This window comes from Schistocerca piceifrons, chromosome 9, assembly GCF_021461385.2.
Source record: "Schistocerca piceifrons isolate TAMUIC-IGC-003096 chromosome 9, iqSchPice1.1, whole genome shotgun sequence".
NCBI classification, from domain to species: domain Eukaryota; kingdom Metazoa; phylum Arthropoda; class Insecta; order Orthoptera; family Acrididae; genus Schistocerca; species Schistocerca piceifrons.
Genome location: NC_060146.1, coordinates 161,062,052 through 161,089,590, shown reverse-complemented (window position 1 = coordinate 161,089,590; position 27,539 = coordinate 161,062,052). Strand labels below are relative to the sequence as shown.

Genomic DNA, 27,539 nt, shown 5'->3' with positions numbered 1-27,539 from the left:
TTAGTCTATACAGTCACGGAATTACGGTAGGTCCTGCAGCTTTGATCATCTCCACTGTGATGTCATCTAGTCCACGAGCTTTGCCATTTTTCATTTCTAGTACAGCTTTCTCTACATCCAACATCTGCTGATCATCTTTTCCTATTTCCTCAGTGGTGACGTTTCTTTCGTCTACCTCTATCTCATAACACGTATCTGTTTCATCCTGTCCTCCTCATAGTTTTTGGAAATATTCTTTCCATACTTTCAAAACTACTACTCCCTCCTGCACAGGTTTTCTTATTTTGTTGATAACTTTTGAGTATTTTCTTTCTGCTTCCTTCTGCTACCTAATATACAGTATAGTATCTTCTTGTCATCCATAAAATTCTCTTTTCTTTCTTTTGTGATTTTTTTTCCCAAGGATATATTGTTAGCCAATGCTACAATCTTTCTTGCTGCTCTGCTTATGTGTACTGCCAGCAAAGAATTGTTAGCAGTTAATGTAAAAAATATTGTACATTCTATTTCTGTTTTTGTTCTAAATGGGCACTTTATTCAGCGACACTTAGACTTGTGGCAGCACTCCACTTGTGAGAGTACTTGAGTGTAAGCTACTGCCACCCCCTCTTAATTCTCGGGCATAATCGCAACAATGCTGCCACGGTGGCCAGGTTTTCAGTTTGGTATGACACGTAATGTGTAGCATTTAAAGAACACTGATAGAATTTTCATTATGTGTATTTCAATTCAACACAACATTGCCCCCATCCCTCCCCCTCTGGTACCTTACGTAATTTCATTTTCGTGTATTTACAAAATTGAGGAGTTCAATAAAACACACAATGTACAGTTGCTTGGAATGAGTAAACTATTTTGTCTGATTCCTCATATCAACAATCATTTTGTCAACTACAGAGTAATCATTACACTTAAACTTCGGCTCATTAGAGTCCAACTAGGTGATAGGAAATTTACAACGAATATCGATAAGGAATTGAGTTAAGTTGTGACACATAAAATTGGTAACTGACTGAACTGAGCACACTCAATCTGGAGGTCACAGGTTAACGAGGAATGCAGTCAGTTATTTAGGAATTCTTTACAGAAACATACACATAGCTCAGCACCAGTGTAAGTTAATGATATGGTTACTTTATTTTGATTGTTTATCTTAATGGGCACCAAATTGGTAACCTTCTTAAGCAGCTCTAATAAATAAAAGATAGATAGTTTAAACATACCTGAAAGCCCTTCTGCTTTGCATAGCTCCACATTTCTTCAAATTGCTTTACTTTATCATTGATGCAGTCAACAATTATAAAGGGAAAGTATCCATCATTCACTGTTTTCTTGAATGCTTTCAACAATGAACCATGGTAATGCTTATCCATGCCTGCTTCATACTCGTACACCATCACCTGACAAATTTTTATAGATATCATTATCAACAACAACATAACAGAAAAATTTTACTATTCGTAAAATTTTTATTAGTGAGAAATGAATGCTTACTTACAAGAGGCACTAAAAACTGCTACAACGATAGAAGGTGGACAACTATTTCACTTTAAGTTAAGAGTTTTTACTATTGATACAGCGGCCAGTAAAGCATATTTATCCCCGGTTTTTTGAATGAACATTAACTGACTTTGGAAAGGAGGATAGCAGCAGAACTCGAGAAAGTGAAACAGTCCAAATGGCAATGCAGCATGCCACCACTTACAGAAATAGTGGAACGCCCACACAGGTCAAAAACAAACAAATGATACTTCACAGAACACTGATAATACACCGACCAGCATGAAAACTGCAAAGATAATTTCTTTAAAAAAATTATTTTATATTTTGATCACTTTTTTGACACTAATATACTACTTTATGATAAAATTTTGTGGTGTGATCCTATCTAAGAAAAGAAAAAGACGATTGTAAACAGTAATACAGATGGATTAACACTTTAAGCAAATTTTGAGGAAGCTCAATGAAGGCAATGCACCACCACTTTGGCTTCATATATGTCACACGCCTCTCTTCACATCTTCAAAAGCGTTTATTACCTCTTCTTGCACCAATCACAACATCAAACATTTCAGGTATGCTCTGAGAGGTTCCTCTCCCCAGCTTGTCCAGTACACTCCCAAGTGTTCGAACATACCAAGCCATAGCACGAATCTCCACCTCATCGGAGATCTCTCACTGCACTTTATCCTATATTTTTTGATAAGGGCCGTTAAAGTGTGGGTGTGCATTGTCACATGTTAGTGTAAAATCATAATCAATAAATTGAGCTAACAGCACGACATGCTCCTAAATGATTTCCTTCACATACTGATGGGCTGTAAGGCTTACGTCCTCCATGAAGATCAAATCCGCCCCCCGCAGTCATACTGATTTCTGCCCACACCATAAGAAAACCATCCAAATCAGGTACCCTAGACGTATTCCCTCCAGACCCTCTCTCCACCATCAGGTGATTGCAGTCAGATAATGACTCATTGGTGAATGACACTCGCTCCCCTGCTGTGCTCTCCAGCCGCGATATTCTCTTGTGAAATGTAGTCGATGTGTCTCATGCTCTCTGGTAGTTCTGGGCCTGTAGTAAGCCATCTGGATTGAAAATTGGCAGCTTCCAGTCTTCTTCTGAAGGTTCTATCACTATCATCGACTCCTCAAACTAGGTGGAATCGATTACTTGATTCAACAGCAGTGTGACAGTGGTGGTGAACTTGAAGTTGCAAGAAGTGGTTCTCTATCACCAACACTGCTCTTCTTGGGCCCAATCCTAGTTTCCTTGAATAGTCTCCACTTTCCCTGTACCCTCTTACAGTTCTGGAAAATCATGGAAGGTGTAGTTTCCAACACTTCTGCAATGTACGGCATGCTCCGACCATCTTCCACCGATGCAAGAGTTTTTGCAGCATCTTCAAGGCTTAACAGCATATTTACTCCAGAAAGACAATTACAATAATTGCTGAAAGATCTCAATAATAGATGTCAATGAAAGAGGAACAATACAAGATACAGCAATAAGTGCTACAAGAGTAGGAAAACATTATCGCCTCACATCCAGTGACAAATTTTTCAGGTTGTGCAGGGAAAAACAATTAAGGCTAGTGCAACTGAAAATCAACACCAACCCTCACAAAGCATCATCAATAATGGCCCTCATCCAAAAATATAGGATAAAGTGCTGCATTTTGATTAAATAGATAATTACACATCAATTATTACGGGTCACATACTTCGTGCTGGTCAGTGTAGAAATGAGTGACCTCTCTATCTTCACACTCATCAGTCAGCCATCTGTGAGAATGCTGAACAAAAATCCATCACTGAAATACCTTACCTCAATACTCACAGTTTTGCCTCTAACACACTCTCTTCATAGTTGAGCTACATTCCTAGATTTTTCCTTCCAATTCTGCTTGTTCTGATGCCCCCATCCTCCCTACAAGTACCTACACAATCAATATTGCAGGCCAGTGGCACGGGCTTCCTAGAGGGCAAATACACGGCTCCCCAGCGGGGTTTTATGTTCAATTACAAAATATGTATTATCTGACTAATCCTGCTTGTACTTTACCTTCGACTCTGAAACAATTTAGAAATATTTCATCTATAACTGTTTCTGTTCGGTTTGTGGACTACCTGATTTTTGCATCCCCCCCCCCCCCCCCCCCTCCCGAAAAAAAGTTATTTATGTTCAATATATATTATGGCAAGCAAATCCTGGATGACATATAAACATGTATACGAGGGTACATCAGTATGCACCAAATGAAAATGGCATCGAGCAGCAGGCAGGAGCATCTAACTGCACTTCTATTTCTTCAATGCCAATCTATAATCACATATGTAGTGTGCAAAAAGCTCATGGCACAAGCCACAACAGAGCACTTAATTATTGCGCAAGATAGGAGTTACTCAGTATGAACAATGCCCTCATAAAAATACAGCTATCCTATGAGAGCAAACTGGCTGGAACAACAAGAGAAAGCAGGACAACAGTAAGGGGTCTCAATCTATTACATCTGAAAGCAAGTCAAGTGCCGCCTTGCTCAGTGGTAGGCATGAGGAGTATCTCCAAATAGTAATGAGGTTGCTGCTCTATGAGACACAGTGGAATTTCATTCAATTACCTCAAATTGCTCAATTTAACACAAAATGCTCTCACTTTTCAAGTGCTGGGGGTGGGACCTTAAGTACTACATACTTCTGTCAAGCATATTCCCTCCTGGCATCGATTTCAAATATTTTATTGGTGTAATCAGACAAAAGCAGATCACTAAATGTTAGTATTATTAGCATCTGGCAAATATCAATAGGTTCGCAAGCTTCAGTGTCTAAGAATACGAACTGTCATTACCTTGGTAATAATCTTCCGCCCTGTTTCTGGATCTTTATCTTCTTTCTCAGATTCGACCATAAAGTAATCATCAAGGCAGAGAATTCTAGGAGCTGAACCACCCATTTCAACTTCTTTATCCTGTATAATGAAGCACACAAAAATGAATGTCAGAAGATACTTAATTTGATTTTTCGAAACTTTCTGTTTAACAAATTTTACAATGAACATTTTCTCTTCTTACGCATTTATGAACACATTACACACTGCGCAACAAAAATTTACACTATAGATATCTTGCATGTAGCTCGTAAAACACACTATGCAGGTGCCTCTCTGGTTATGACTTTCATCAACAAACACTACACATCCCACACAAATAGAATGATGCTACAGGCTTTAGTATCTGTTCGTGAGTCCCTTCCCTATCTCTCCATTGTATTGTAAACTGAGCAACAGAAAGGAAAACAGCTACAGTGGCAACTCTTGATTAGAATAAAAACTGTGCACACACATCCTCAGGGACGCACACCAAATGTCCACAACTACAGACCACAACTACAGATCACATAAATAATTGCACGAATAACAGGATGTGTGTGTGTGTGTGTGTGTGTGTGTGTGTGTGTGTGTGTGTATGCTGGAACCCTCTCTCTTATTTGGAAACCCAGAATATATGTAATCTTTCATTGTGGTCTACACACATTCTTGTTTGTTAACCCAGCATTTTTCTTTATCTGCCACATTTTTTTATTTAAACAGGCCACAATGTATAGCGATTAGATTTTACAGGTATTCTGTTAATACATAATGTAACTGTACCAAGCTTACCCACCTCGTAAGTGCACAATTACCCCACCCGACCCTATTAAAAAAAGTGAACTAAACACAAGATTCTATTGAAACTAAAAGCTGCTGAAGGGTGATCCCTAGTTGTTTCTCTAGCATCAATCTCAGTGTTGCGTGCAGCATTTGCTAGATCTATCAACATTCACAACTGATATCATTAGTAATGCATTGCTGCTGTACCAGAACTTAATGCTGAAAGACACTTTAAGCAGAAGATTAAGTATATGATACCATAACAGTGATTTCTGTATCTCCTCTCCTTTGTGTGCTTAAATGATAAATATGAATGAAATATGTATAAGGACTGTTCTTTATATCCTCACATAAACAATGAAAGATAAACTTTTTTGTATAAATCATGCACTGTTTTTCAAAATATTTGCCTCTAAAATTTACACACTTGCGCGTGTGTTTGAATTAATTCTCAAAACATTTTTCCCACTTTGATGTCAATACCTCAGAAACATGGTTTTGTTCAATTTGACTCCATCTAGAGATGATAAAAATCGTTACCCACACATTGTATGTTGGATGTGAGGGAACAAAAAGAAGTTACTAGGCATTAAGCGAGGTGAATTATTGGCAATAGAACATTAATTCGACATTTTTCTCTGCCAAATAATCAATTGTTTGATGTGAAAAGAAACAAGCACTCATCTTCTTCAAAGTTCTTCACAAAAGAACTAATTCTGTTGCTTTCGGTTAAGCTCAGAACATCCAAAACAGTTGACTAATGTTCAGTTTCTGACCTGTATGAATACATCCAATATTTGTCTCTCATTATGATGATCTGCATGGATTTCACAGCCTCTCAGTTAAACTTTTTGCACTTATTCCTATAAAAACCAACAAAGTGTCTGTTTCTGATTTCAATCTAACTGTACGGAATTCAATTTGGAACAAATACTTCCCACTGCTAAACGATTGTGCAAAACCATATGTACAATAGTCTTCCATATTCATAGGAAGCCTCTATTTCACAACCAGTGATGTGCTGATCGTCTCTGACTATCTCACACACAGCATTGGCGATTTTGGAGTGACTGCCAATCTTGGTTGAATTCATTGCAAATGGCAGCATTACCCTGATAAAATTCTGCAAATCAACTGCATACATTCTCCCACCAAGATGATCAATTGTGGGAGCTTGAACAAAGTGAAACATGGCAATTTAGTCGAGTTAAGCAGCCACAAAAATGGTAAAAAGCTGTCCGACACAAACCCTTGTGTGCAGTTTCAATTTCGTCACAACACACTTCCTGTTATTTCTCACTGTAAAGAAACCGGTGGGATATATTCTCAGCTGCCAACGTTTTACAGCAACAAATGAGAGATTTTAAAACAATAGTAATGTCACATCTCAACAGCACCATGTATTGGGTGTTTGTCAAAACTCAAAGGCAACCCTGCGTTGGACTTGTCAATATATACAGGCAAACATAAACTTCCTGGTCTCCATCTGGAAATCTGTACCCTAAAGAAGTGACATCTGAATGCAAACACTTAAGACTCCACATCATATTTCTTATGCCATTGCTGAATCTATCAGAATCTCCTTTTTAGTCAAATGTGATCGTTTTACGAAAATCAGGTTTTTTCATTTTTACGCTTTGGTGGCAGTCTCCAATTACACTCAAAATTAATGACAGTGTTCCGACCAGAGCAGATCCAAATAATGTGAAAGTCTGAAACAAAATTAACATCCCCCCTCCTCGGAGAAGAAAAAGAAAATCCTACAAATAAAAATGACTTATAGCAGAGAAACAGCTCATCAATACTAGTAGCAGAACAGCAATTACAGAATTATTTTGTATCGATGTTTATAATACTCCACAATCAATACTACACTAGACATTCAATTTGCACGGCAGACACACACACACACACACACACACACACACACACACACACACACTAACTACCTTGATGAGTTTTGCGACAAATGTCTTCCCAGACCCGGGAGGACCTCGAAGTATGACGACGATCCTCGTGGGGCGTTGCAGTCTCCCAGGACTCTGCAGCAAGTCTTCCACCATGACAGAACGTACGACTGGTTCCTGAGTCGAAGGAGCAAGTGAGGGAGGCGGCGGGGGTCCATCCATAGTGGCTGGGATGCCGTCGCCAATTGCTGAGTTATTGCTGATGGGAGGGGGCGGTGGAGGAGGGGGCGCCGCATCTGCAAGGGCATTCTGGGCCTGGCTGTAAGCAGTAGAAACACACATCATAGCTCCAATATCCAAATATGCTGACAAGTTTTGTAAGGTAAAACTGATACTTCCAGTTTTCCTTTTGACTTCTCTCCTCTGGTGACAACCCCTTCCCTCGCACTACATCATGAGTCCAACATGACCTTTGTATTTAGTTAGAGGTTAGCTTCATTTCCTCTGCCATGTTATTCTCTTGTATCCCATTTGAGAAGCTCCTGCTGCAAACTCTTTATAATTACACTGTAAGGTTATGGATATGCCATATTTACCTGAGTATAAGACAACCCTGATTATAAGACAACGCCCCCCCTCTCCCCCCTTCTTCCCAAGACACTTTTTGAAAAAAATTATTTTTGACATATTTTGACTGATCAAAACTACAAACTGTTTTATTGACATAAACCATCTTCCTAAATAGTTAACATTATACTTATTCTAAATTTGTGCCGCTGATTCAATGCCTATATTTTGTTTACACAAGGATAAGTAACACAAACGAAAAGAAATGGTATACATTAATTTGCGGACCGTTTCTTATCTACATTTTCTGCTTACTGACTCTGTCATCTGTGGTATCACTATTTTTAATCATTATCCTAATATTTATATCTCTGTTGTCACAAATATTCGGCTGTTTTTTCCAAATATGTTGCCATTTCTGAAGATGTGGTTAATGTTACAATGCCTCTTGATCCAAATGCATCGTCTGCTTGCCATTCTCTGATCGGCTGCATAGAACCAGCAGCTGACATCTTTTGTTCCTGTCATACACCACAGTGAGTGTCGACAACACTGCAGCACAAAACAAGTCTCTCCAGTCTTTCACTGACTCCTGCGGAAATGAGTACTAATGTTGAGTATTTGTCCAATTTTAAAGTCCATTCAATTCTGATTACAAATGGATTCAGGTAGACTGCAGTTTAAACACAGCAGATCTTCCTAAAAAGCCGAAGTACTACTTATGGATTTACATGGTTGGCAACATGATGTAATTTGCTGCCCACTCACTACTCCCCTCCCCGCACTCAAGTTATCAGCCAAGCTCATATCACTGTTTCCACTCAAAAACTTCGGTACTGTTGTTCTCCAGCAACTGTGAAACGTGGACTTGTAGGGTGCAAGTTATATGTAACAACAGCTACTAATACGTAAATCAAAGACCATAATCACAATTTAAAAAATTCTTGAAGTTTTGCTCATTCTGCGATCTATTGATGTCTATTGCTACCGTCTTCACAACGGGTCTTGTGTTGTAATTTATTCTCACAATAACAATTACAGCCAGTTTAATATGATGTATTTCTTTTGTTAGACATTTCATTCTGAATTAATTTTCCTTCCTGTATTATCTGAATATCACCATCATTTTCTAAAGTTGATTGAAATCTTGTAATGTTTTTAGCTGCTACTCTGATATGTGAACAGCAACAAAATTTCTCATTTGCAGCCCCCTTTAGTAAATCATTACAGTCTCTCATAATCAAGTAAAATACTATCTGGGTTCAGAATAAGTAATGTTATATGAAGGACAACATTTTTGTTTTCAGATGTTGCCTTTATTTAAAAAGCAGCATTAATATTTCTACACAGTATCCATGTACATATGAGAAATTTTAATGCAAACCTGTTCAAACATGATAAGAGTTTGTAAGATGATAGAATTTAGTGCTATTTTCTCCTGTGTTTCAAAAAATTGTAGATAGAGGATAGTTCATAGTTCATCATGTATTCTTTGCATGAGCGTACCAGAGTTAAATGCCATTTGATTGTTCGAGCAATATTGATAAACGTATGGAGTGCTTCAGCATATTGGGAAATCTTGGCCTGTTCGTATGCAAGTACTGATTTCCCAGTCATGCCCTATCAAATTCTTCAAAATAAATCTGCATGTGATCTCAACAGTCAAAGCTCCATCTGTAAATTTAAGACTACCCCTATATGCTTTCTCAAACAATGTAAAAATGTTAACTATAGCTTAATCTGAGAATATAAGACAACTCTGTATTTTTGGAATGACAATTTTAGGAAAACCTCATGTCATAATTGAGTAAATACAGAAGTTACTCCTGGAGTATTGATATCTATACCTTAGACATAGTTGCCTAGCACAGCAGTACTGCTGCCAAGGGAACCCGCAGTGATTGAGAAGCTCTGGTGCCAGCCATTACAGGTGGTGCAGAAGGCAAGTAGTGAAGGGAGTCGTGGGTGGATGTCAGATGTGATTGGATGCTACATGACCGCATGCCGCGAAAAGTTCAATAATTCTGTTAAATGTTGCAGTGTTCTTGGATGGAGTTGATGACTCATCAATATTAGGAGTGAATCGTTAGCAAAGATCAGTACAAGTAATGGTTATCCCAGAAAAGTAACAACAAGCTGAAATGAAAGTGAATGTCAGTACATGTGCATAGAAACATCAGGAGTGTGTACCATGCCTTGTACTAGGGACAATAAACCTTTCAGTTCTATGAAGTCAGTGTCTCCTTTCAAAGCATTTTCATATCTATTACAACTAGAGAAGGATTTATGTTTTTAATCGTAAATGTGGTCATTTTGATAGAGCATTTACTGGAGGCACATTGAGAGTAAGATGCCCGCTCTAAGCTGTGCAGCATAAACATTGGTCCAATCGCCATGCTTCTATCAACACAGCTCGTTTTAGAGAGGAGCTTGACTGTGAGAGATATGAATAACAGAGTAGGCATCTTACAATGCCTCTGCTAGTCCATATTAAGCAGAAATAATTTCCATCTTCACTTAAAATTTCATTTTGTAGACTGTTTTCCTTACAATTACCAATCAGTTACACAGAGGATAATGGTCCTACAGATTTTCTTCCAATTTATTATTTTATTCTTCAAAAATAAATTCTGCAATACAGTAATCCACGGCCAGGCGCAACTGTGCATGAATTGTGTCAATCACAAAACATTATCTTCTACCATTCCATTGTTGTTTTACAATTGCAAGCACATACCTATTCCTTCATAACTGCTTCAGGTAACACAATGATAATGTGTGTTGTCATATACCCAGGTGAGCAGCAATAATATAGAACAAACAACAAGCAAAGTGAGAAAAAACTTACAATCCATGAAAGAAATTGACTCAAATTCTGAGCTAGCAGCACAACCTGACGATGTGGCTATTATCTATGAGATAATTAGTGATCACATAAGTGACGTAGGGATCTAATGCAACTGCACTGTTTAATGCTTCAAGTTGGTCATTACTATAGGGTAACACTTGTGTGCAACAGAATTATATATTGAAAGTTTATTTCATTATTGTTTTATTGAACAGTGATTTAGCTCACATAAATTAAACAGTGGGTTAGCTTACGTAATGTAAGTTTTTTGATACTCATTAGGATGCCCTCCATTCAGAGGCTGTTGCACGCAACGACTGTTATTTTGACTTGTAAATAACAGATTTCAGCTAGAAACTAGCAATTGTCAATGCACTATCATTTTTGGTCAATGCATGTAACTGAATATCTTATTCAATGAACTGTGGACAAAGCCTGACCAACAGGCATTACACGCATTGACCAAAAATGATAGTGCATTGAGAATGGCTTTTTTGATACTGTTTAATTAAACTAATATTAAACTGTGACTTTGTTCATGCATGTTTCCCTTGGTAACACAGAGAAAGGCATTCCTTACATTTGTGCTAAGTAAACCCCACACCTCCTTCTTTCTACCAGTTGAGAGCTTGAGCATGTAAAATGAGATGCAAAGCTGAAATCTGTCAGTATTGCTTTCATAACTGATATACTTTGTTGCACAATGAAGGACTCATTCTATGAGTTCGTACAAAATTCCTTATTTTCTATATGAGTTTGTACAAAATTCCTTATATTCTATATGAGTTTGTACAAGATTTTTTATTTTTTACAGTTCCAATATTTTAATGCTAATACATAAATACAATTAATCTCCTCAATTTACGCACCACTCTTTGAGAAAACTGCCACACTGCACCTGAAATTTGAGACTCGAAATTCAAGGGGAGAGAAAAGTTTTAGGCCACACCTCCAAATCAACAAAGTTGGTTCATTGTAATATGAGACACAATTTAGGTCCAACGAATGATGATACAGCTACAGTAGTTTGGTTCGAGTCATAAGCTTAGCAGTTAAGCTTTACCAGGTAGCCATTGCCATACGTCTGGCGCTCCGTCCGTATTTATATGGGTACCCTTCCTTTTTTACATGCTTCGTCTGGTTTGAATTGATTGCTTATTTTTCTTTGATCTGATAAGTGCCGTTCTCTTTGTTATAGGTGTTTACATCACTCTAAGCTGAAAATGCATTATTGTACTGTGTCATGCGTTGTTTGTCGCATTCTGATAATGAGTGTTTACGACCTGTCGCCGTTCGCGGCATGGCTAGCATTTGTGCGCACTACCGCCGCTAAAAAAAAAAAAGAAAAAAAAGAGAGAGGTATTGTCTCATTAGCGAAACAATGGAAAGAGACTGCTATATGTTGTTACTTACACTGCTGCTTTCTTTGATAACGATCAACAAGAACCAAATAATAGACTGCGTATGATAGAAGATGTTCTGAATGAGAGTGTAGCGAAAATTTTTCTCCGTTTGAAAATCTTTGCAGACGCCTCTTTAGTACATTACATTGTGCACAGAAATTAGAGTCATCTTAGATTTAAAAATCTAGTCAATTGCCGTGCTTCATTTCTGATTGTATCACTATTAGGCATAAGAATAATACTAATATAAACATGACATGATATGTATATTCTTCCGCGTTTGCTGTTGTCTCACTCTAGTTTCGTAGTTTATTAGGCAGACAGGATTTAAATGAGATAGCAGCAAATACGAAATAATTCAAGGCAAAATGTTTATATTCGTATTATTCTTATGGTGACGAGAATACTGCATGTGATTCACAATTCATAAAAGTTCCTATTAGCAACCCTCTCTTGTCACAGGTAGGAAAAAATTCAGAACGTAAGTTGGCCATATTGACAAACATGCCAAACAGTCTTGCCAGTCGTATTTTCGTAGTACTTTGAAATGCTGCTACATTCGAAGATGAACAATACGGAATTTGTATTTACTTCGTTGGATAATGTATGAAAATGCAGTGGTCGAAACTCAGGCCGGAGAAAAAAGCTCGTCTTCCACCTTTTTTTTGACACAGAGGTTTTTATCTTTGTGCCTGCAAAGCATGCCTGTGCAGTGCTACATATATTTGACGGCAGAAGTTAGTAGTAGTGGCACCTACCAACATTTTTCAGAACTTCCGCTTACTTTGCACTCGATTCTAAGTCGCAGGCGGTTTTTTGGATTACAAAAACCGGAGAAAAAGTGCGGCTTAGATTTGAGTAAATACGGTAGTCAAATTTAGTTATATACAGGTCCTACTGATAAAAATAATGTGTTTACGTACATATCACCTGTAACAGTAGTATCCAGATGTCTCAGGGACCCTATATCACTCCAACTGCACACACCCCTCACCATTACAGAGCCTGCAGCCGCTTGAACAGTCTCCTGCTGACATGCAGGGTCCATGGATTCATGAGCTTGTCTCCATACCCGTACACGTCCATTTGCTCAATACAATTTGAAATGAGACTCCTCTGACCAGGCAACATGTTTCCAGTCATAAGCAGTCCAATGTCAGTGTTGACATGCCCAGGTGAGGCATAAAGCTTTGTGTCATGCAGTCATCAAGGATACATGAGTGGGCCTTCAGCTCCAAAAGCCGATATCCATGATGTTTCGTCGAATGGTTCGCACACTGACACTTGTTGCTGGCCCAGCACTGAGGTCTGCAGCAATTTACAAAAGGGTTGCACTTCTGTCATGCTGAACAATTCTCTTCAGTCGTCGTCGGTCCCATTCTTCCAGCACCTTTTTCCAGCCACAGCGATGTCGGAGATTTGATGTTTTACCGGATTCCTGATATTCATGGTACACTCGTGAAATGGTCGTACGGCAAAATCCCCACTTCATCGCTACCTCAGGGGTGCTGTGTCCCATCGCTAGTGCACCGACTACAACACCGTGTTCAAACTCACTTAAATCTTGCTAACCTGCCATTGTAGCAGCAGCAACCAATCTAAGAACTGTGACAGACACTTCCTGTCTTATATAGGCGTTGCCGACCGCAGTGCCGTATTCTGCTAGTTTACATGTCTCTGTATTTGAATATGCATGACTATACCAGTTTCTTTGGCATTTCAGTGTATTAGTATCATACTTCTTCATAAATATTTGATAAGTAGAAGCGCAAAATAGTAACAAACATTATAGAAATACAATGTAAAATACTGGCAACAAACATACTAAACTGGAAATCTATTGATCACTTTCAACAATGTCCTTATAAAACTCTTCTGCTTCTTCTGGTACATTAAAATGTCGCATAAGTTTTAAGACATCCTTCTTCTTTTCATTACTGACCATATTGTTCTTTTCTAAGATGGTTACTTTCCTCACTACCTGGCAGCAACTTCTGGATTTCTGTATCTCAGTCTTTACAGGACTTCCATATCAGTGTCTGATAGTGACAACAGTGTCTTCTTCTTCGACTTTAAAAACCATCACTCACTATGCATTTATTTTGAAAGATATCTTAGATTGTAGGGCTTTTAGTGTACTGGTCTTCAGAGCCTTTGATTACCAATCTTTATTTAGTCCTTGATTATGCCATATTGTTCCAGCTCTTTACAGTATTCAGTTGGTGAAAGTACAGTATTTAGTTGGTGAAAGAATATCTTCCTTTTTTTTTTTGAGTAGTCTTTTTCCACTCTACAAACACATTATGAGGAGGCATATAGTTGTGGCCACGAATAAGGGAATATAGTGTTAGCTTATTGAATTTTCTGCTCTCATTCATGAAGGCCATTACTGTGCACACCATTACTGTATTTTTATTTTGATTGGTACAGGAGATAGAAAATATATGAATTTCATTTGGACCATTTTCTGGCTGGGGCACCCAAGGTTCCGAAAAAATCCAATCCAGCAGAGGTATGTCACTGCATCCTTTCAGTTCTCCTGCTTCAAGTCAAGTATAAAAAGCAATCTTTTTCTTTGTCTGTGCTTGGGAATGAACCATGATGCACAAGTTGTACAGCCAATCCTGTTTTGAATAGAATACTTCACCTACAGAGACTTTAGGTACTAGCTGGTTCTGTTGCATATTGAAACATGTTAACCACATTTGGATTTTTCTCCTTCATTATTGCATAGAACTTCTTTGTACAAAGTATGTGTAACTCGTGGTTTGCTATTATTTGATTCTTCTTCTCCAGCTCTTCTTCTTTTTTAATTTCAGTAGACCACTCTTGTATGTTGAGCATTGTATCTGTATGGGGAGTTTTAAATGACAAATTAACACATTAACTGCAACGATCCCCATTTGGGGACCGGATAGTTTTTGCCCCATCAGTTGGCAGCAGTGTCTTTGTTTTAATGCTGAATAGCTTATAACATTGGCAACAGTCTAACTGACGTGAGTGACAGAGCAGAATCAAAATATTGCATTTGGTTTCTTGTGTGGAGTTGATTAAACCGTAAATTGGATGGTAAGTCTTGTAATATGAACATCATAGATTTTCAATTGTGTTATTTTTGCATTACCTTTATTATTCCGTCAAATAATGCGATAATATAGTAAATTTGTAGCTTACAGTAGCTCACAAATGTTTCTTTGTTCATTTATTATTAGTAAATATTGTTTACATGCTTTAAAAGGATACTCATTTGGGGATCGTGGCTGATACGAAGTACTTTCATACAATGGTGATCATTGTATGTCTTATTATGTTTTTTTTTAAATATGGGAACCAGAAAGTTCCTCATACTAACTGAAGTAGAAGATATGATATATGATCCTATCTTTCTCACCAAAGATAATGATGATGGTGTGATACATATTGTAGAACTTCCCCCCTGATAATGTGGATCGCGTTTCCAATGCTGAAGAATTCAATGACGGCATTTTGGAAGACACTCTGGAAGTTCATTCAAGTGCAATTGCAGTTGCCAATACCGACACAGCACTTCTGGCAAAAAAAAAAGAAAAAAAAATACTTCATGGCCCAAACAGTCAAAGAAGTGTGACTTGAAAATGGTTAAAATAGTTTCCGATTGGCAAAAAGTTGAGCCTGATTATGAAAAGACATTTGGGCATAATGACGATATAAACAGAGCTATGGAACAAGTAACTTGTCTCAAAGTAAAATCAGCGATTGAAGTTTTCAAAATGCTATTTGACCAGGATATCACGAATTTCACTGTCAAAGAAAGTGTCAGATACATTGCACAGAATTAACAGGCATGGGTTTACATTTTTGGCAGTGTCTTCGAAAATTTGTAGACTTTTTATGCCTTACAGGTTACCATTCTTTGCCTCAGGAGCAAATGTATTGGTGCGAAGATGAAGACTTCGACATTAGAAGTGTCAGAAAATGTTTCTCCAGAAACAGGTATTTAGAAATAAAGAAAAATTTACACTTCAACGACGATTCTTAAATGGCAGATGATAATTTGGCAACCACAGATTTCAAGATATGCCCTTCATTGAGAAAATGAATCGTAGCTATATGGTGTTTTTTCAAAACATGTAAAACAATTTATTCGGGGTAAACCCATACGTTTTGAGTTCAAACAGTGGACTATGTGCTGCGCAGAAACAGGATACTGCTTTCATACAGAATTGTACAATGGGAAAAGGAATGATGTCAATGAGGTGCAAGGTCTAGGTGCATCAGTTAAAATGAGCAAAATATCTGTGGTGAACAATCCCTCTAAACACATTTTCTGTTTTGATAATTTTTTCACTGGATTTGATCTAATGAAAACCTTAACAGATGAAATGTAGCGGCAACAGGAACAGTTCGATCAAACCGGATAAATAAATGCCCTCTCAAGTCAGATAATGAATTCAGAGAGGAACCTCATGGAGCTATGGATTACAGATTTGATGTCAAAAACAAAATATCCTGTGCTGCATGGAAAAATAATAAACGTGTATGAGTCTTGTCAAACCATCAAGGTATATATCCAGAGAAGAATGTAAGTAGATGGTCCAGATTGGAGAAAAAAAGATATAGGGAATGCTTATGTATTAAATTGTCATGCTAACAGCAATACACCCGTTTTAGAGTTCAGGAGGCAAATAACTAGAGGCTGCCTACAAACACATACTATTTATAATCCTAAAAGTCTTGGTAGACCATCACTGCAGAAAAAGACCCAGAAATGTGTTCCAAAAACAGTGAGAAAAAATCCATTGGGACATAATCTAGAAAGAACCTGCGAAGGAAAACAAAGAAAATGTCTGATATGCAAGAGGAACATACGAAAACAATGAAGAACATGTAATGTAGGCTTACATGTGGAATGTCTGGAACATGAAATGTAATGTAATTTATGTCTGAATAATTAAAAATAAACAGAACTGTAAAATATTACACAAATAAAATTTGTTTCCATTATTCCTTTTATTTCATGACATATGCCACGATCCCCATTTGGGGCTTTCTGAAAAAAACTGCTACACTTTTGAAAAACAAATTCTGTACATAAAAGTGGTATGTCAGATTCAAATCTCTTACACAAATAAACAGAATTTCTCAGGAAATAAAAAAAAGGCAGTTAAAGGTTTAAAGCAACTATTGAAAAAATGTTTGTACTTAAATAAGAAGGAAGCAGGAAGGTCTAACAATTCCCCTTTTTTACAGAAATGTTTCCATATATTGACTGTATTCAGCTCAGATAGTAAACATTCTCTTTCAGAATTTGTCCTTGAATAGTGGCTCTCTCTACACCTGTATGTTTTGATACCTTTCTTCATAGCTTGTGCAACTTCCTTGTTCTTAGTAGTGCTGCGCTCTCCCCATCCATTTTCAGTCAATAACTTCTCCATTACATGAAACTGATTGACCAAATTTGAGTGGCTCTCTTTGGACATCCCTGATGTTGCTTAAAATAATGCGACATACACAAGTACTGTCTGGGCATCTTTATTCCTTATGCTGTACTTCTTTGAAACAGTATTCTCCTCTTTTGCTCCATCCTTGATGGTCCTGCATTTTGGTGATGTGATTACCATGTATTATAATAATAATTTGTCCTGGTCCATTTTGTTTAAGCTATTCACACGATGATGAACATTGTGATATCATCAAAAGCGAGATCAGCTGCTCTGCATTCCTTAACCCCCCCCCCCCCCCTCCGCTGCCGTAAGAATTTTGGGTTCACTGGTAAGTGAACAGGCAATAGCTGGCATTTTATTGTTCTTTATGGACTTCTTGGATGCTTTCATCTCGACCTGGACTTTCAACCACTTGAGCAATCAGTTACACGTGTACCATTTTCTGAATCACTTGTGTTACCCTCCATTTTATAGTTTAACAGCCTACTCTTTAAGTGCAAACTTGTCTCTGACAAAGCTGGCTCGAGCTCAGGCAAACTGTCTTTGTGTAAATCCCTAATTTATTTCTATAGCAACAATATGTGAAAAAGATAAGTTGCTATCCACCATATAGCAGACATGCTGAGTTGCAGATAGACACAACAAAAAGACTGTCAGAGAATGAGCTTTCGGACAACAAGGCCTTCGTCAGAGATATAACATATATACATATACTCACTCATGCAAACGCAACTCACACACACTCATATTCTACCTCTGACAAAGGCCTTCTTGGCCAAAAGCTTGTTTCCTGACAATCTTTTTGTAGTGCTTATCTGCAACTCAGCATCTCCACTATATGGTGAGTAGCAACTATCCTTTTCATAATATTGTTACATTCCATCCTGGATTTTCCATTTTTTATTTATTTCTATTGTTAGTTCTGGCAGCAAGTCTTTGCCTACAGTTTATATTATCTCTCTCTCTAAAATTCTCCCCCATTATCATTGACAATCACATCCCACATTGTTACTAATGTCCTACACTGTTATTCTGCTTTACACACAAAAAAAGTTTGTGTTTATCAATTTCTGCTTTAACTGGCTGAGAGCAAATATAGAGTTTTGCAAAAACTTGTAGTTTATCCTGTAAGAACAACAAATATTGTTTCAATAGGTCACACATGGCAACAAGCTTTACTTATAACTACAAAAGTCTGAATTTTGAAAAACTGCGCATTTATCAACTTTTTGAAAAAAAAATGCTCCTCAATTCTTAGTTTGTTTACATACACAAGAAAATTAATTTTATCAGAAATTACTTACAAAAGAAGGTGAGGAAATAACAATTACAAAATACATTGGAAATGAGGTAAATCAATCAAAGATATTCTAAAGCTCACAGGCTTTATTTAATGAATAATATCTTTGCACATTTACATGTTTTTTATCTGCTCTTTTAAGGATTTGTATATTAACCCTGCCCCACCACAAAGTTGGTTATCTGTCATGATACTTTGGGGACTTGAAATATAAGATTATCCAATGGGACGGAATATTCAAAATTTGTGTTTACTTTTCACAATGGTACAGGACCTTCAGACATACGAAAATATTTTAATCTGTTGTATTTATTTAGTAAGGTTTTCCTTAAAATGAATTTACAGACTATGTATTTCTTTAGCACCACCACCATCCAGGTTAGTACAATATTTAGTAGCTACTGCCTATTTTTGTCACTACCTCCTAGCTAGTTCTGTGTCCAGTAGCTTCTGCTGTATTACATGTCAATGATTCTATACCTGCTCATTTTTAGGCAGGTGCACCAGAGTCTTTTAGCTGATTTGCAGTCTCTTACAATAAATCAAACTAGCTCATTAAACCTTTCCTTTCCTTCATTGGCTGCATAGAAAATAACTATTTTTTCTTGATTCCATTAAAAGATTTCCCTGATATTTCCAGATTTTGCCACATTGAAATTCCAAATTTCCCTACATATTACTTTCCTCGTTCTCATCGTCGCAAACATTTTTAAGATGTCATGTCACTTATTAGAGTTTATTCCAAGGTCAGCTCGGGTTGAAAACAATATATATACATAACTGATGATTTTGTGGTTGTTCAAGTAATGTTGTTCAATAGTAGTATTTTGTAAGACAGTGAACACAGTTAATTTTTAAATAGACATCCCATTGTTAGCATCATCAACAGACATTATTCTGTGCCATGATGTGATACAGTGTGGTGTAAGAAATCTTGACAGGTATGCACTTTGAACTGATGTCACTGGAATGTGATGTCAATAGACTGACAGGAACGAAACATCATGGTTCAAAATAAAAATTCTGAGATTAGTAAAAAAGAACTGAGGCTTAAATATTCAGTTCTGTTTTAGACAAGATGTGGGAAAACATGTACATTCAAATAGGGCTATGTATTTATATTAAAAAAGCTGACTTTGCTTTTGTGGGAAACACAAATTCACAGCTACATGATAAATTCTCTGGTACATGTTACACTGCAACGCACTCACAACTGCGCAATGGGAAACACACTTGGAGACTGAAAACCCACAGGCAATAATAAAGAATCTCAAAGTCTGCGAGCACACAAAACATAGCCTCGATGGAACAACAAGCATTACAACAATTCAATACAGTTCTTCATTTATTCTTATGCAACCCCAGAACAGACTGTTTCACAAGCAGAATCTCATTCGTCCACGAACTGTTTCACACCCGCCACCCCCACCCCCACTTCCAAGGGTCTCTCAGAATTCTTAGTTTCTTTCTGGAACCAGTTGCCTGAGACTGCAGTCATGTGTGCGAGTTGTGTTTGTGTGTGTGTGTGTGTGTGTGTGTGTGTGTGTGGTGCCTATCTGCAACTCAGCATCTCTGCTATATGGTGAGCAACTCCTTTCCTTCTCATAATATTGTATGTTTATTACAATTGTTCTTAATCATTTCAAACATGTACACCACTTGTACAGAAACTGGACGAAACAATTCTGTATATAATGTTCTGTTACAGCCCACATGAGACCCTAGTCCACTAGCAGTTGTGAAGTTTCAGAAACAATAGACTATCACAGGGGTGGCCACAATGAGGCTCGCAAATCTCATGCAGGTTGTCAGATGAAGTATGTAAATAAGTAAATTACAAAAATAATAAAATTTTAAAAAGTAAAAAAAGAAAAATACTTATATAGAGCTGTGTCCACACCGGACGCATTGCGCAAGAAATGCATGGTGCAGAACAGTGTTGAAAAGCACACAGCAGTGCAGGTTTGAGCAGACTGTTCATATACTATGATTTAAACTAGTTGTCACTTGATGTTTAAGCTCCAAAGTTGCAGCACTGTCGCATCAGCTACAGTCTGCAAGCAGCTGCCACAGCGCACTGCTCCCCGCAATGATCGAAAATTGATTTAAAGCCTCTATCTTTCACAAAAATCCCAAATGCACATGTGATGTAGATCTCTATAATTTCTCTCAGCATGTCAAAAACCTGTTCTTAATATTAGTTAGAGGAACAGTTACATAATTTTTTTTAAACAGATTGAATTTTCTCATTCACAGACAGCTTCAAACTGATCACATCATATCTCAAGAACTACTGCTTTCACAGCAACACTTTTTTTCCATTGACTACCAAAATACACCGCTCAGCAACAAATCATTTAAAATTTCAGTACCGCACTGCGTTTACAATATGTAGGCTTCTGAAATTTGCATTTTTTTTTTTTTTTTTTTTGCAACTGTATCAGTATGTAATGTGCAAAAAGTATGAAGTTTAAAGTCTCTGTCTCCTACAAAAGTAATGTAAAAGTTCTGAATATTATTGCTCCCGGTGGTCTCTCAAAACACCTCAGAAATCCTTTCTTAATTTTAATTAGGGCCAGTGTTATGTTTGTTATTGAAATAGGAGACATTTTTGTGTCAGGAAGAGTTTCTTTCTATCACTGTATACCTCGCAAAGTATTATACACATGAAATAATGTCTTGGCATCTACAAAAAAACAACATTTATTTCAAATGCTGTCCAGCTTTCCATAAGGAGAAGATGGGAGGAGGCTTAACAGTATTCCTTAGTTTCTGAACAGGAAAGAGAAACTGATCGTAGTAGTGTCACAAACACATGATTTAATGGAAGTAAGACGTTCGTTAAAGTACACTACAAACTACATTCTAGTCAGGCAACAGGAAGTCATCACTTAATTCAGTGGAATTATCAATGTTGCTGCTTGCAGTGACAGATATTATCAAGTCTTCGAAGCACTGTTGTAACACACAATTATTCCATGCTTCCTGTACCACTCTTTTAACATGATCCACTGCTTTTGCCAGTCTTCTGTTATCACTTTTTCAGCTAAAGGATGTCCCATAAAGAACACAATTTTTAAATTGACCACATCTTCAGTTTGTTATGCTGCCAGACCTGCAATTTAAGCGACTGTCATCTGCTGATACTGCCATTACTGATTGTCATTCTCAATTGGCATTTGTGCATATTATTATCAGCTAAAATGGAGTGATACATGATGGCTCAAACACATCCAGATTTTGATACTGCATTTCATGTATGGTGAATGCTACGCATCGACTGTTTGAAGACTTAGTGCAATTTTTGGTACGTGAAATGTGCTCAGCGTGTCAACACTGCAGTGATATGTAAGCAAATTGGAAGATACAGGATCGACAGTTAATGTCCGATCCACCTGGACATCCTCGTTCTTTTCAATTGGTAGGGAATGTTGCTCTCGTCAGTGAGAATGTCGCTACGAGTCCAATGAGTTGATTTGCCACTGTCCTCAACAATTAGCCATTCCAAGAAGCAGTTTGCACTGAATTTTAACAAATGACCTGCATTTGCATCCTTTTACAATCCAACTAACATAAGAGCTGAAGTCAATGGATCACTTGAAGCGTCGAACATTTGACGACTGGGTATTCACAAAACAAGAATTCGATAGCGATTTTCATAAGAAAATAATCTTTAGTGATGAGGCACACTTCCAGCTTAATGGTTGTGCGAATAAACAAATTTGGTGGATCTGGAGCACAGAGTATCCTCACATAGTCCTTGAGAAGATCTAGTGCAATATTTCAGTAAAATTTTCATTCACTGTTTTAATTTCGTTAAGTGTTCCAATGGCCGCTCGAATTTTTGGTTTTAGCTAAGAAATTGCATGAAGTTTTGGTGGTATTGGTATTAGTTGTGGTTTAGTAGTAGTAGTAGTAGTAGTAGTAGTAGTAATGAAAGTTGTTGCTTTCTTAGTAGAGAGAGAATTTAGAGACCACTATTGTTAGTTCTTTAAATAGATGTACTCTTGTAATTGAACTTAGGTAAAAATCAAACAATGGAAAATCCAGGATATTTTTGTTGTGGCTATCGCGACTCAGCATCTCCGCTATATGAACTTAGGTAACATACACGTTTAGCTTTTTCAGTAACTGTTAAAATTTTACCATGAGTGAGAAGTGTGGGCTTTGTCATAGGTTTGTCAGTGGGTGATGGTGTGGGATTTGTTCTAAGTATTTTCATTTGGGGGGGGGGGGGGGATGCAGTGGGGAAGCCAGTGGACATTCTAGCGAGATCCTCTCCTGGCAATGCAGAATCTGTACTAGAAATAAGTTGATAGTGGAGCAGGAGCGTAAGGTCTGTGCCCTACGGGTGCAGATACAAGATGCAAAGGAGAAACTAGATAGTTTGAGGAGGGTTAAGGGTGGTGGGGAATGGGAACTGGCAGTTGGTAAGCAGGCAACCTGGAGGAGGAGATATTCAGACAGTTGTACTTTGTGAATGTGCAATAGATTAGACCAACCGTCAGCTGAGAGGAGAGGAGCCTCTTGTAGATGCAGGTGTAGGAAACATGCAGCAGTCCTCAGCAGTTCAGAATCCTAAGTCAGTTGAAAATTCTAACACAAAGAAGAAGTTCGCACAGTAGAGGTTTGGGCCAGCAGTTGTAGGAAGTGTTGGGGAGTGAGTACCATATCACCAGCACTGTGAAGCCTAATGCAGGGTTGGCTCAGGTGACTTGACAGCATAGGGGAGTTATGTAGAAATTTTATGAAAGTGGATCACATAGTGATGGTGGGAAGAGCAAGGAATAGTCTTGATAGGTATAGGTAATGTTAAGTAGGTGACATGGTAAGAATAGCTACTCAAACTGGTGGCACTATTGTGCACCTCATGCAACTGTTTCAGTATGATGATCGGCCTCATCTTAATGCTGATGTTGTTAGGCATATTAATGTAGGGCTGGAGAAGGCACTGATGGCAGAGGGCATGGCTCACATTGCAGTGGTGCCAGATGAGTATCACTAGATCAGATTTCACTAGGCATGGGCTGCACCTCAATAGGTATAAGAAGGGGAGGGTGGAAAAGCATATAGATGACAGTGTAGTGGATGGTGGGGGATCACTCATGGAAAAAATTCTGTAATAGTTGGTGTTAGAGCTGCACCTTTTGTAGGCTGAAGTCAGCTGATAAGTATACCTGCTTAAAGGAAGTCCCGCTAACAAAGGAATAATCTTCAGAGGTGGTCAGGTATATCCAAATAGAGAAGGAATTAGCATATTTCATCAAAATATATAAGAGGTATGGTTATAATAGAGGGAAACATTCCACGTAGGAAATATATATCTAAAAACAAAGATGATGTGACTTACCAAATGAAAGTGCTGGCAGGTCGACAGACACACAAACAACCACAAACATACACACAAAATTCAAGCTTTTGCAACAAACTGTTGCCTCATCAGGAAAGAGGGAAGGAGAGGGAAAGACGAAAGGAAGTGGGTTTTAAGGGAGAGGGTAAGGAGTCATTCCAATCCCGGGAGCGGAAAGACTTACCTTAGGGGGAAAAAAGGACGGGTATACACTCGCACACACACACATATCCATCCACACATATACAGACACAAGCAGACATATTTAAAGACCAAATATGTCTGCTTGTGTCTGTATATGTGTGGATGGATATGTGTGTGTGTGCGAGTGTATACCCGTCCTTTTTTCCCCCTAAGGTAAGTCTTTCCGCTCCCGGAATTGGAATGACTCCTTACCCTCTCCCTTAAAACCCACTTCCTTTCGTCTTTCCCTCTCCTTCCCTCTTTCCTGATGAGGCAACAGTTTGTTGCGAAAGCTTGAATTTTGTGTGTATGTTTGTGGTTGTTTGTGTGTCTGTCGACCTATATAAGAGGTATTAAAGATAAAGTTAGTGAACTGCTTAAAGATGTTGACTCTGACATTATTGGTATAACAGAGCACCACTTAAATAATTTGACAATTCAGAGGCTTCCTTTACCGGGATACAGATTAGCTGGCTGTTTCTAAAGGACTTCTTTGCAGAGTGGGGGAGTGTCCATGTACATAAAAAATCAGTATTCCATTTGAGTCCATAGATGTGTCACAGCACTGGACTGAACAGGTATTTGAATGTTGTACAGAGGCAGTTGAATTTAGTGAAACTAAACTCCTACTTCTTGTTGTTTATAAGTCCCCTACGGGCCATCTAGAGGGGGCCTTCCTAGCCTCTCAGAATGCCAAGCCCCTTGTCTGGTTCAGGTTCATTGATGATATCTTCATGATCTGGACTCAGGTCCAAGACTCCCTATCTTCATTCCTTCACAACCTCAAAAACTTCTCTCCCATCTGCTTCACCCGGTTCTCCTCAACCCACTGTGCCACCCTCCTAGGCACTGACCTTCTTCTCTCTGATGGCTCCACCTGCACCTCTGTCCACATTAAACCCACCGACCAACCAACCAACAGCAACAGCATCTGTATTTTGACAACTCTCATTCCTTTCACACCAAAAAATCCCTCCCATACAGTCTGGCCACTAACGGATAGCATCTGCAGTGATGAAAACTCCCTTGCTCAGTATGCTGAGGTATCACCAAGGCCTTCACAGACCAGCACTATCCCCTGAAACGAGTCAGCAAGCAGGTTTCCTATGCCATTTTCCTTGACAACCCCAAACCTCCCACCACCCCCAAGAACTGGCCACAAAGGAGTGTCTCCTTTGTCAGGCTGGAACAACTGAACCACACTCTTTAGCAGTGCTTTGATTATTATCTATCATTATGCCCCAAAATTGTAATGCAACTGACCAATAAAGCCCATTTTTATTAGATATTATACACTAATTAAAGTTGTTTTTGAATAGCATCTGCTTAGTATGATGTTAGGGTAGGAAATGCGATAAATGCAAATTTGAAAGTGTGTATATTTAAATTACAACTTTTATTATTTCTAAAAGTTTTACTTGCATTATTTATAAGCACAATTTTGTCACTCATATTATTATTATTATTGTCAGTGAATTATTCTTTATGCTATTTGATATTTTATGTACCCTAAAAATACAGTATGAATGATCAGTACAGACATCATTAAGTTCTTTGTCGATATGACTGTGATCTTTGGTCAGCAACGTGATTTTGGTCACTTGTGTTTTAGCCGCGGTCGAGAGGTGTTGTTTTTATGTGTGTTTCTTGATAAATCTGAGGTGTCCATAATGCATGTGCTACTTTATTTTTGTGATTCGAGATTGTGAAATTCACTAAATTACTTTTGAGTTGAAAGTTCTGACAGTAAATATGTGTTTTTTTCTAAACAAAAAATCGTGGAATCCTGCTTCATGATTTCGTTAGTCTGGTAGTAGTCAAAACCAACACCTTTTTCATCCAGACCAGCAAAGGAATCAGTCATTGCCAAGACAATGAAACCACACGTACAATGGATATTCAGCAGCATCAAGATAAGTGACATCATGATCATCTCTAAAAATTACTTTACATCAATCAGCCACACTGTAACAGTGTCTTTATGGAAATAACTCTGCATCATAGTGGAGAGGGTCCTTGAGAAAAGGAGGGACATCCTACCCGATGAAGGATCAGTCCCCTCCCCCCAAGTATGCTCCATCGCCCACCCAACCTCCACAACATCCCTACACCACTCTCAATCCCAACCCGTTGCCACAAGGACAGTATCCCTGTGGGAGACCCCAAGTGATAGACGTGCCCAATCCACCGACTCAGCACTTCCTACTCCAGTCCTGTCACAGGTTTATCCTACTTCACAAGGGCCCAGGCCACCTGTCAAAGCAGCCATGCCATTTACCAACTCTGCTGCAACCACAGCACAGCTTTTTATGTCAGTATGACTACAAACTAGTTGTCCACCGAGATGAATGGCCACTGCCAAATCATGACCAAGAGCAAAGTAGACCACCCTGTGGCACAACATACAGCTGAACATAACAAGCTGCTTGATTTCAATGGCTGCTTCACTACTCGAACCATCTGGATCCCTCCCCTCCATCACCAGCTTTTCTGAAACGTGCAGATGGGAGTTATCCTTACAACACATTATCTGCTCCTATAATTATACTGTCCTCAACCTGCAGTAACATTGTGTCCCCACACCCTCAACCTAACAGTTTCTACCTCATCTGTGCTCTCAACTCCTCCCCATTCTTGTTTCCCAGCCTCTTTGTTTGCTGCCCTCTGCTTCTGCCCCTGCCCCCACTTTTCTCCGCTCCTATCCTTTTCGTTCCCATTTTACCTATCTCCCTGCCTCACAACCTACCTTCCCCACCCCTTCCAGACTACTGCTGCCATCTCACATGATAATTTCTTTCTGGACCCAGCTGCCAGAGTTGGCAGTCAAGTCTGCATGAGGTGTGCTTGCTTGTGTGCATGAAAGGCATGTGTCTCTCTGATTCTCTTTTGCTGAGGAAGGCTGTGGCCAAGTGCTTTGTGTACGTGTTTTTCAGCTGTGTCTGTCTGCAACTTAGTGTCTCTTCTTTATGGTAAGCAGCAATCTACCTTTTCCTACATTGTCAACAATACACTGGGATATTTATAGTTTTGTTAGTGGTGAGTGTGACAAGACATTCTGTGCAACATTACTAAACGCCATCCCTGAAAACTACCCCTAGAATGTATAGTTCAGAAAAAAACATTTATATATTCATCAAACTAGAAAGAAAAACAATAATGTCTACCTCAATGAGGAACTTAAAACTTTCAGCTTAGAACAGGAGCACGTAGAGGAAAATGGCTCACATTTAAAAGAATATTGATAATGCACTGGACAGATATGCACTATGTAGGACAGTTCATAATGGAAGGGAACCTCCATGGTATACAGTCACTGTAAATAAGCTTCTAAAGAAAAGAGATTACTGCATAACAGATGTAAAACAAAGCGTAGGGCTGTAGATAGAGTGATGCTGAATGAAATGCATTT

General features: G+C 38.3%; 1 protein-coding gene across 10 annotated transcripts in view; it reads right to left on the bottom strand.

The window, feature by feature from the left end:
• LOC124717235 (YLP motif-containing protein 1) overlaps positions 1-27,539 on the bottom strand; it is a 404,334-nt gene that overhangs the window by 153,658 nt on the left and 223,137 nt on the right. For all 10 annotated transcript variants that reach the window (XR_007005724.1, XR_007005722.1, XR_007005723.1 and 7 more), the window contains exons 17-19: positions 7,099-7,375; positions 4,349-4,468; positions 1,224-1,400 (exon numbers count right to left, since the gene is read on the bottom strand). Coding sequence is in view for 5 of the 10 variants with exons in the window: in XM_047244037.1 (XP_047099993.1) it covers positions 1,224-1,400; positions 4,349-4,468; positions 7,099-7,375 (574 nt within the window). In the remaining 5 variants the exon portion in view is untranslated. The remainder of the gene's footprint in view (positions 1-1,223; positions 1,401-4,348; positions 4,469-7,098; positions 7,376-27,539) is intronic.